At 56.0% G+C, this 10,804-nt stretch overlaps 1 protein-coding gene across 3 annotated transcripts; it reads left to right on the plus strand.

Annotated features, from left to right (window-relative positions):
* Positions 1-1,163: 1,163 nt before the first annotated feature.
* Positions 1,164-10,442, plus strand: Epn3 (epsin 3). Of its 3 annotated transcripts, none has more exons than XM_038327771.1 (10): positions 1,164-1,374; positions 4,255-4,934; positions 6,088-6,206; positions 6,893-6,973; positions 7,155-7,283; positions 8,127-8,214; positions 8,653-8,922; positions 9,073-9,189; positions 9,290-9,517; positions 9,610-10,442. In XM_038327771.1, exons 2-10 carry the CDS (start codon positions 4,394-4,396, stop codon positions 9,933-9,935), a joined length of 1,899 nt encoding a protein of 632 aa, XP_038183699.1. In that variant the 5' UTR covers positions 1,164-1,374; positions 4,255-4,393; the 3' UTR covers positions 9,936-10,442. The 3 variants fall into 3 exon arrangements, with proteins under 3 accessions (XP_038183699.1, XP_038183701.1, XP_038183700.1); XM_038327773.1 differs by having other exon boundaries at positions 9,079-9,189; XM_038327772.1 differs by lacking the exon at positions 1,164-1,374 and adding an exon at positions 2,838-2,886.
* The last annotated feature ends 362 nt before the right edge of the window (positions 10,443-10,804 follow it).

Here is a 10,804-nt window from a genome sequence, read left to right on the forward strand (position 1 = left end):
ATGACCAAGTGAGAGACTAGGAGGAGAAGCAGAACCAATGGGATCTGACTTCCTGAGGTCTCCTACTTCAACTCTCCTCAACCCCCAGGGTGGTACTTGCCAAGCTTTCTAAAGCCTGCAGGAACTGGGGCCGAGCCCAGACCCACCCCAGGTCTGAAGAAAAACAAAGTACAACTATTTGCTATAATCCAAGAAAGTCTCACAAGTACTGTTTTCCTCTCCCAGTCTGTTCTCTTTAGCACCTCTGTCCTAAGCCAGAGGTTAGGATTTGGGCTCTAAGTCTGCTTTATCCCTTCCTCCAGCCAACACATCTGGCCCAGGGCCATTTTTCTGCTCTGGTGAAAAATGTAATCTCAGTGGGACACTGAAGGTTTTAAATTCAAAATCAGCCCGAGCTAGATAATGACTCTGAGGCCAGCCTGGGCTACACCTGGAGACAATGTCTCAAGAACAAAACAGCTTTAAGAATTCCCACTCCTTCCTGGAACGAAGGAGTGTGGGGCTGTGAAATAGGTGAAGGGTAGCAGCTGGGACAGAAAGGCAGTGCCTGCTCGGGTCATCCTGGGGTTTCTGTTTTAACAACTGGGGGAAAACAAAACAAAACAAAACGTGTGGGCTGAGGGTCTTCAGGAGCAGCAGTGGATCAAGGGCAGCCGGCAGCTCGGGCGCAGCAAAATCCTGTGGGATTCATACCTCACGAGCCTTAGCACACTCCAGGTGAGATGTGGAGGAAGGCGGTTCAGAGGCGGCAGGGCCCTCCCAGAGTCGGAGAGGCCGGGCGAAGCCAGCAGGGAACAGGAAAAGACAAACCCCGGGGGGTGTTCTGCCTTCTGTTTTACTGTCCTCCCGGCTAGGAGGGGTAAGGGCGTGGTGGAGGTATTGGAGTTGCCTCCACTCCCACCCCTTCCCCATTTCTATCTGAGGAAGTAGTGGAAAGGTCAACTCACTGCAGGGTGGGAGTGGGTCAGCTCTAGGTCTGTACCCCTGAGGTCACCGGCAGACACACAGGCCGGCCTCCTCCCCACCAAAGGCACCGCCCGGCAGACAGCAGGAAGGGGTTAAACACGCCCGCCCGTCATCCTGTGTCCTGTTACTGCTGAGGCAGACCTGCCTGGCCAGCTGAACAACTTTCCTCCGGAGAGTGCTGGCCGGCAGGAGTCGGAGAGGCAGCCTCCCGAGAGGCTGAGCTGCAACCTGCTGGGGGACTCTGCTGTCCTTCAGAGGGCCCTGAGCCTCTGGTCGAGGGTTGGGCTCCCGAGACCAGGGTCTATGGTGGATGGCTCTGGAGCTGCTCCTGAGGCTGTACCATCCCCCACAAGTCAGAGGTTCACTGCAGAGCCTGCTGGGGCTGGGGTGAGGGAGCCCACACTGGAGGTAAGCTCCCTCCCGCGCCGCGGTGGTGCCCTGCATGAGGGCGGGGGCTAGAGTGGGCTCAGGATTTAGTCTCTCTCCCAGGCTCGAGAAAAGGCAAGGCAGGGCAGTGGAGAAGGACCTGGAGGCTTCTTACCTGCAACCCTTCCTACCTTCCTGATCCCTCCAGAAAAGGGACGCAGGGCCATCCGGAGGTTCTCAGTGGCGTTCCCCTCAGATCCTGGCATATCTCTGTATGTGCACCTCTAACCTTAGGGTGGCCCCTTAGTCCACTCCAGTGTGCCCCTGGACACAGCCAACTCAGGTCTGATGAAGCCAGACAGCCTAAGGTTAGCTACCATCCAGTCCCACATCCCTCTAGCAGCAAGAAGGACACTGCCACTCCCCCATTGCTCACTCTGGGCTTGATGGGGACAGAAGATGGGGAGGGGTGCTGGCTGGTGGGGGTGCACACATACTTTGGCAAATTCGTGCGTGATTGGTTCTTTCTATCTCTCTGAACCTCCACCCTGGGGATGCCATCTGCTTCCTCAGTGCTGACTTTTAGGAATTTCTCCTTCCCCCACCCTGGTACCCTTCTGGACTTGTGTCCTGAGAAGTCCCTCCTCTCCAATTCCTCCTTGAGGACCCCTGTGGAGGAGGGAGTCTATACTCTATGCCCCAGACCAACCTATGCCCTATCTCTACTAGTACCCTCCTGCCTTCTTTCCATCTCTGAAGTGGCCTCCCCAGGTCCTGGCTTCTCAGCGTCCTTCCCTCCACCTGGCAGGGTCTGGCTCAAGGTCACTGCAGTAATTCCACACTCGCTGCCCCGGGGCTGCCGCTGCCGCGCCGTCTTATGGGCAGCTGGGTTTGTGTTTCACTCCCTTTTATTCCTGGGCATATTGTGTTCGATAAAACCTTCTGCTTGTAACACCGCTGGCAGGGCTCCCAGCCGCTCCTCCCGCCTTCCTTTCCTCTCAGCTTCAGCTTCATGCCTGCTCCGGGGGACCTTACCCTGCCCCTCTTGCTCCTTACTGTGTCCCTACTACATTAAACTCCTTAAGAGTAGAGGAACGGCTGGGGTGGAGGTTCAGGCATCTCTTTTTGTTTCTGGTCCCTTCCTTTCCCAGGCTCCAGCAAAAGTGTGTAAGCAATGTCCACCTTGTTCCTAGGAGAAAAATCCAGGTTTGGCCATGGTGCCTACACAGAGGGTCCCTTCCCATGAAGGCTGGTTGTACCCACCCTGGCAAAGTGAGAAGGCCTGGGAAGCCAGGCCCAGGTAGTGCTCTGGTAGAGTCAGGAGGTCTGACCTGACTGGTTCTGCCAATTCCAGCAGCCAGCAGGGAGGAGCAAGTACACCAGGGCGGGCTTCGCACACCATTATTCCCCATCTTGACTCTGCCACTGCCAGCCCGCCCTCCCACTGGGGAGGTGAACACAGGTCTGAGTCACTAGCAAGGGGGAGGGCAGGAGTTAAACAAGTTGTGGCTGTGGCCATTCTCACAGAAGGCCAGCTGGACAGAGAGACACAAGGTAGGCAGCCCTATGGTCCAGGGGGGCCAGTTTCCACAGACTCCCATCCCTCTGCCCAAGAATGGGACCCGCGGGTACTCTAAACTGAGATGATCATTCCCTTGAGGCACTGGAAGGACTAACTTCCTGTATACAACCTTCACTCCTACCCTTCAGGAGGCTGGGACAGCTGGCCCGCCCGAGGGCGATCCGGGGAGGGGAGATCTCTGTGGTAGTAGGGGGCATTCATGGAGAAAGTGGCGGCTCTGCCAACCCAGCTTGTGTGTGTGTGTGTGTGTGTGTGTGTGCGCGCGCGCGCGCGCGCACATATATTCGTGTGTAAAACTAAGTGCCATGATGCTGGCAGGAGGCTCCTTCTTTGGGTCTCTGACAAGCCTGGGGGGACTCTCTTATGCCTCCTGAGGTTGTGGGAAGACATGATTGTCCCTTTGAGTCTGCCTCTATTGGTCTGTCAGGTCTGCCGCGTGCCTAGGGCCTTGGTAGTTTGCTTGAACTGCCCCTGCCTTCGGGGAACTTCCGTTCTGGCTGAAAAGGTGGTTCCGAGGCAAGTAATTAGATTCAATAGTGAACTAGGCGACACCGACAATAAGTATTGCATTAGTCTCAAGAAGACTTGGGTATTGTCAGTCTTACCCCTGCCACCTACATGCCCTTTGCCGTAGGCGGGTCACTGCAGCACTCCTATGTGTCAGTGGGGGAAGCCAGGGGGTGTGCCCCAAGTACTCACAGATTCCCCACTTTGCTGGTTGCTTCTCTCTCCTTGCTCTTCCCTTTGCGGCTCGTCTCTAGCTCAGCGCCACCTCCTATAGGAAGTTGCCCACTATTTTCCCTGCTTGTGCCTCCTTTACCCCTGAGCATGCCTACACTGGGCCGTGGGCATTCTACAAGCATATCGCGGGGCTTGGGGAAGGACCCTCAGGAAATAGGTGCTGCGTGAATTAAATTATGAAAAATGGCCATATGAGAAGAAAAAGTGAAGGGCTAAGCTGGGAAGGTCGCAGCGCAAATGGCGGAGGAGACAAGCATGCGCGAGGCGGGAGAGTGACATTCCTGGTGGTCACTGGGTGATCCTTGAAGCCACACATTCAGGTGGAGGGAGCTCTGTGACCGCAAGGGAACCGTGGACCGATTCTGAGTCCCACTGTCCGTATATGTGACTAGATATAGGGATTTCAACATCTTGGTCTGGTGGTCGTATAGACGAGGACGCCAAACAGGGTCCGTTGAATACTGAATATGGTAGGAAAGATAAAGGTGTCGGCCAAAAGCTTTCGCTGGCAGCAGGGACAGTCGGCCAGGCCATACTTGATGAGGAAATGAACAACAAGAGAGCCACTCATCCTGAGTCCCAGGTCCTCTTTTTCCCAGCCCCATGTGGAACCCAAGGACACAGCCGCCCTGCTGAAAGCAAGGCGGCCCATCCTTCGAGACCGTGACCTCAAGACGGTGGCCCTCAGCCCTCTACCTCCGGCGGGGGCGGGGACTGCCCACCTCCAAGTCCCCAACCATGACAACCTCTGCGCTTCGCCGCCAGGTGAAGAACATTGTTCACAACTACTCAGAGGCTGAGGTCAAGGTGCGCGAGGCCACCAGCAATGACCCCTGGGGCCCACCCAGTTCCCTCATGTCAGAGATTGCTGACCTGACCTTCAACACAGTGGCCTTTGCTGAGGTCATGGGCATGCTGTGGCGGAGGCTCAATGACAGCGGTAAGAACTGGCGACATGTATACAAGGCTTTGACACTGCTGGACTACCTGCTCAAGACGGGCTCGGAGCGTGTGGCCCACCAATGCCGTGAGAACCTGTACACCATCCAGACACTCAAGGACTTCCAGTACATTGACCGCGACGGCAAGGACCAAGGCGTCAACGTTCGGGAGAAGGTCAAGCAGGTGATGGCCCTGCTCAAAGACGAGGAGCGCCTGCGACAAGAGCGAACCCACGCTCTCAAGACCAAAGAGAGAATGGCCCTGGAAGGCATGGGCATTGGCAGCGGGCAGCTGGGCTTCAGCCGAAGATCTCGGGGCTCCCCCTCCTCCTACACCTGTGAGTAGACCCTAACAGTATGACTGGAGAGGGTGGGTAGCCCAGCCACAGTCCTGGCTCTGTGGGCAGGAACAATGAATGACAGATAGTTCCTATCTCAGAATGGAAGTTGGGAGGACCCATTCAGGTAAAGAATGTAAAGTGAAAAGCACAATGCCTGCACATAGTAGGTGCTTAGTAATTCAGATGAAATAATGGCATCATCAGTTGCTTGCCCTTGCTATTAGTTAGCTGTTGAAAAGGTAGCATGGAGGTCAAAATGCAGGCTCTGGACTTGCTTTGGTTTGGTTTGGTTTTTCGCTTTGGTTTGGTTTGGTTTTTCAAGACAGGTTTTCTCTGTAGCTTTGAAGCATGTCCTGGAACTAGCACTTGTAGATCAGGCTAGCCTCGAACTCACAGAGATCCGACTGCCTTTGCCTCCCAAGTGCTGGGATTAAAGGCATGCACCACCACCACCCGGCTAAGGCTCTGGACTTGCATACCATTCATTCTGTTCCTTCCAAGCTGCGTGGTTTGGGCAAACAGCTCTCTGTAGAGCAGAGGTCCACTTACCTCCCTCTATTGTTTGATCTGAGAACTGAAGGAGACAAGACCAAGAATGCCCTTGACCCTTTTACTCAGATACCTGACAGTCTGTAAACCCCCACCACTCAACAGTATTGTCCTTGGAAACAAGGGTGGCTGATGACGAAACATCCTTTCTGATGGCTTGCCACAGTGGTGGAGACCTTTGTGATCCAGGGAATACCAGAACGGCCCTCCTCCATAAAGCCTATGATGGCCTACTTGGGCTTCGAGGCTGTGATTTTCTTTGATTGGCAGATCCCTTCCTCCTAATCCCTGTGGCCCCAAGCAGGCTAGGGTCCTATTGGAAGAGTTCAAGAGCTGAAGTCAGGGACCTGCATTAAGTCCTGACTTAAGATCATGGCCAGGCACCCCATGCATGGTCTACTCCTTGCCAAGGGGCCCTGGCATCTGCCTTAGCAGTGCAGTGGAAAATCCATAATGGGTGTGCAGTGTGCTGCCTGGCTCACTGGCACCTGAATAGCCAGTCTCCTTTGGCTCACCCTCTGTGAGCCCCAGCTTCCGGGCAGGCAGAGGAGTGTGGGGCCCGTGGGGACCGGTGTGCTCACGGGAGCCACACTTGTTGCAGCTGCGTCCTCATCCCCGCGCTATGCCTCAGACCTGGAGCAGGCACGGCCCCAGACGTCTGGAGAAGAAGAGCTGCAGCTGCAGCTGGCCTTGGCCATGAGCCGTGAGGAGGCTGAAAAGGTGAGACCTGGGTCTGCACAGGGTGCCTGTGGAGGAAGGAAAGAGGTCTGGTACTCACTAGTCTCCGCTTGGGCTCTCCACCTTGGACCTGGAGACCCGCTCTAGTTCCCAAGGCGGCACAGGGCACGTCGATGTGCCTGATCTGTCCCAGTCACAGACTCCAACTTTTGGTGGTTCTCAGACAGGGCCCAGAAGCTGGGGGGTCTGTGGTGTACCTTTGGGGCCTGCTCCTCTCTGTGCTTAGGGAGAGGTGTGTGCTGACATGTTCTGAGAAAACACTGGGACTATTGCTCCCTCCTATCAACTGCCCTTCCTCCGATACCTCCACATCTTTGCCATGACTTCTATGGACCGAGCAGGCTGGAAACATTCATGCCTCTTCCATGGGTGGGCTAGAGAGGTTCTCAGGGTACCTAGAAGAAAAAGATAGGTGAGACCCGAGTCTGCACAGGGTGGCTGTGGAGGAAGGAAGAAGTTTGGTGCTCACTAGCCTCCACTTGGGAGGCTGCTTCTTAAGTTGCATCTCAGACCCATAGCAGGCAGACAGCCACCCTTTCAAGGCCCATCCCCTTGAGCAAGGGGCATCTCTGTCTCCATCACTCTGTCTGGGCAGGACTGTGCTAGCCCTCTCTAGCCCTGGGGTGGGAGCACTGGGTCAAGTTCACCCGTCTCTTCCTCCCTCACAGCCAGTCCCCCCAGCCTCCCACAGGGATGAGGACCTTCAGCTGCAGCTGGCTCTGAGCCTGAGCCGGCAGGAGCATGAGAAGGTAGTATAGGGGCAAACTCGCCCGGGCCACAGGTGCCTACCATGATTCGGTGATGGTGAAGGCATTGGTGGTGGATCAAGGGGCACTAATCAGCTTCTCTGCTGCACTAATTTGGGTGCCTCCCACCTGCTCTCTGCTGACCGCCAATCCCTTGCTCATGCTCTACCTGTCCCTCCTGCAGGGGGTCAGGTCCTGGAAGGAAGATGACTCTCCAGTGGCGAATGGTGCAGAATCTGCTGGCCATCGGCGGCGGGACAGAGAGCCTGGGAGAGAAGAGAGAAAGGAGGAGGAGAAGCTGAAAACTAGTCAGGTAGACAATGGGCTGAGGAGCGCCGCTCCACCAGGACTGGATGTAGCCGAGTTGGCATCTGTACAATGTGCAGAGCTTGCTGCAAGCACGAAGTGGGAAATGAAGGTGGCAGGGAACACAGCAGGGGTTGGTGAAGCAAAGTGGCCTATCAGAGCCATGATGGAGACGCCTTGCGCGTCCTGCCACTGAATGACTTGGGACATAGGACTGGCCTCAGTTTCCCTTTTTGCACAGTGGGTGTGTTGAACAGTTCCAGCTCTCACACTGTAGGATCAGGTGATACTGTGGGTCTGGATTAGGAGCTGGTTCAAGCGCACGGTGCTGAAAATAGGGTTCCCTGGGAAGGGGAGCAGGTGGCCACTGAAAGCAAGATAATTTTCCCAGGTTATTCGTTCTGCCCCTGGGGTGCCTCTCTCTTCTTCCTCTCTTGTGTCTGTGGTGGCCAGTTTCTCTTGAGTACTGGGCTAGGGAAATAGACTCATTCCGCCCCCTCTATCTGTCTAGAGTACCCCTTTCTGTTGGCCTGGGATCTAGCACAGCTCTGCCTCCCTCTGACTATGTAACTATGCAACTCTGGGCAAACCATTTCCTCTCTCTGGGCTTCAGCTAGTTGGCTCATCTGTCAAATAGGTACATTACCTACCTCACAGGGATGTTATGAGATGGGACACTGGATGGACGAGGAAGCGTTTTATAAATGAGAAATGCTGATCAGAGGTGAGGGGTCATTAAAAGATGCCTATGCAATGAAGAAAGGAGGGGAATGAGCTGGCGTTGGGTCAGGCCTCCCCTCCCTCTCGGCCCCACCCACTTCTGAGCCATGGTTGCCTCTCGCCTCCACAGTCCTCCATCCTGGACTTGGCTGACATCTTCGCACCTGCCCCAGCCCTGCCTTCCACACACTGCTCTGCTGACCCATGGGACATCCCAGGTGGGCATGCAGGGCTTCAAGAGGCCCCCCCTCAGACTGGCCTCTAGGAGCCTCCTCCTTCCAGCCTCTTACCGGCAAATCACCTCCTCTCTATAATTGAGAATCAGTGTGCTGCTTCAGGGAGAGGGCCTTGCTGTAAGTGGGTGGGGGGGGGCATATCTGCAGATCTTAGCTCCTAGGAAGCTCTACAGAGGGCCTAGTTGTCCTCACTGACTAGCCAAGCCCTGATGAGGCCAATACTCCCAGGTTTGGGGGTCCAAGTTCCTGAGCTTATTTGTTAAACATGGACTTGAGAGTGCCACTGGCTCCCAAGTTAGCATCCCACTTGTGAAGTGTGTACCACACCACCCAACCTGGGCTGGGCAAATGAGAAAGGCCCTGGACAAAGGGTGTGGGAGTGTTGGGATAATGTCAGTGCTATCTCTCTCTCCTCTCCAGGTCTCAGGCCGAACACCGAGCCAAGTGGCTCTTCCTGGGGGCCTTCAGCAGACCCTTGGTCTCCAGTTCCCTCTGGACATGCCCTGTCCCGAAGCCAGCCTTGGGATTTGCTTCCTACTCTTTCCTCTTCCGAGCCCTGGGGCAGGACCCCAGTGCTGCCTGCAGGATCCCCCATGGCAGACCCCTGGGCACCAAGCTCCCCCAACCACAAACTCCCCAGCACTGGAACAGACCCTTGGGTGGCCTCTCTGGAGACCTCTGACACCTCTGGTAAGTGGAGGGCACATGGGTGAGAAGCTGGGGACTCCTGGGTCCCCTTCCCTCCAGTACCAAGGACAGCCTATGGTGAGAAGGCCGTATCTCAGACCCATCTCTACCCTTTTCTCTGGCTCACTCTATTTCCCTCTTTCTTCCGACGAGCTCTAGGTGGTGCCTTGTCCTTCGACCCATTTGCCAAACCTCTAGAATCCACGGAGCAGAAGGAGAGCCTGGACGGTGCCCAGGCCCTGGCCACGGGGAAGTCTAGCAGTCCTGTGGGTGAGTAAGAGGCCCCTGGGATACAGCTGTTTGGTCTAGACTCAAAGGGCGCCTCTGCCCTCTTCCTTCCCCACCGCTGAACTGATCACCTTTCTTTCAGAACTAGACCCATTTGGAGACACCAGTCCCAGTTGCAAGCAAAATGGCATGAAGGACTCTGAAGCCCTTGACCTGGGTGTTCTAGGGGAGGCGCTACAGTCAGGAAAGGAGGCGCGCCCCTGCCGGACTCCGGAGTCCTTCCTGGGCCCCTCCGCCTCTTCTTTGGTCAACCTGGACTCACTAGTCAAGACACCCCTGGCTGCAAGGACCCGGAACCCCTTCCTGACAGGTAGAACACCCTGGCCTGGCGTCTGGGACCCTGTTGGGCCGTGCCACTCCCGCTGTTGCAAAGCCCCTTATCTTCTGTTCTCTCGCCCGCAGGTCTGGGTGCTCCGTCCCCTACTAACCCGTTTGGTGCGGGCGAGCAGGGCAGGCCGACCCTGAACCAGATGCGCACCGGCTCTCCCGCTCTGGGTCTGCCGATGGGACCCGTCGGGGCGCCCTTGAGCTCCATGACCTACAGCGCCTCCCTGCCCCTCCCGCTCAGTAGCGTGCCGGTCGGCGCGACCCTCCCCGCCTCGATCAGCGTCTTTCCGCAAGCCGGAGCCTTCGCCCCGTCGCCCGCGAGCCTGCCTCAGCCGCTGCTGCCCACGTCCGGCCCGGCAGGACCACTGCCCCCGCAGGCTAGCACCAATCCCTTCCTTTGAGACGCTTCGGCGCCTGCGCGTGAGGCCACGCCTCCTCGAGGGCGGTCGTGCTGGTTGAGCTTTGATCCTGGCTCCTGAGGACCCCTGACAGATCCTGACCGAGCTAGGGGCTGACATCTAGGGGACGAAGACTACACCCGCCTAATAAAGACTGGAATCTACGTCCTCAGCTCTTACCAAGTGGACTTTTTGAGGGGTGTGGCAGCTGGGTCTGGACCACAGCACTACCAGTCGAGGCGGAAACTACTTGACAGTCTGAATTCCCTCAGAACCCTCTCAACCCCCCATTCCCATCTCCTGTCGGCCTGGTGCCTTCCTTCCCTATGCTCTCACTCATTCAGGCCTCCATCCGCTGTCACACATGGGCTACCCCGCTAGCAAGGGTAACCGCATTTGCTCATTCTTTGATGCGCGATGTACCTTAGGCAGAGAATTTCATGTAATCATATTGCAAGGCGCCTCCGCAGTTACACTGTTACTCAGGACTTCAGCGTTTGTAGGGCCCTACCCAAGCTGAACATGCAGTGCTCCTTGTCCAAAACTGGGTTAAGAATTTCAAAACACAGTTGGATGGATATGGTGACACATACCTGTCGTCCCAGCACTTGAAGGAGGCTGAGGCATGAGGATACTGAGTTTAAGGTCAGCCTGGGCTCATTTTCTTTTTTTCTTTTTAAATTAAGACAAGAAGAGGAGAACAATAAACTAAGGGCCCAACCCTCCCAAGTGAGGTGGCTTAGGTCTTTCTTACTACTCCTGCTTAATAGCTAACTGAAGCTTTGAGGGGTACAGTGGTATGCTCACAAAACTGGAGTGACGTGGGGCAGGAATTCAGAGTCAGACAGTCCAGCTGTCTGTACTGGATCAGG

This window comes from Arvicola amphibius, chromosome 4, assembly GCF_903992535.2.
Source record: "Arvicola amphibius chromosome 4, mArvAmp1.2, whole genome shotgun sequence".
Classification (NCBI taxonomy): Eukaryota; Metazoa; Chordata; class Mammalia; order Rodentia; family Cricetidae; genus Arvicola; species Arvicola amphibius.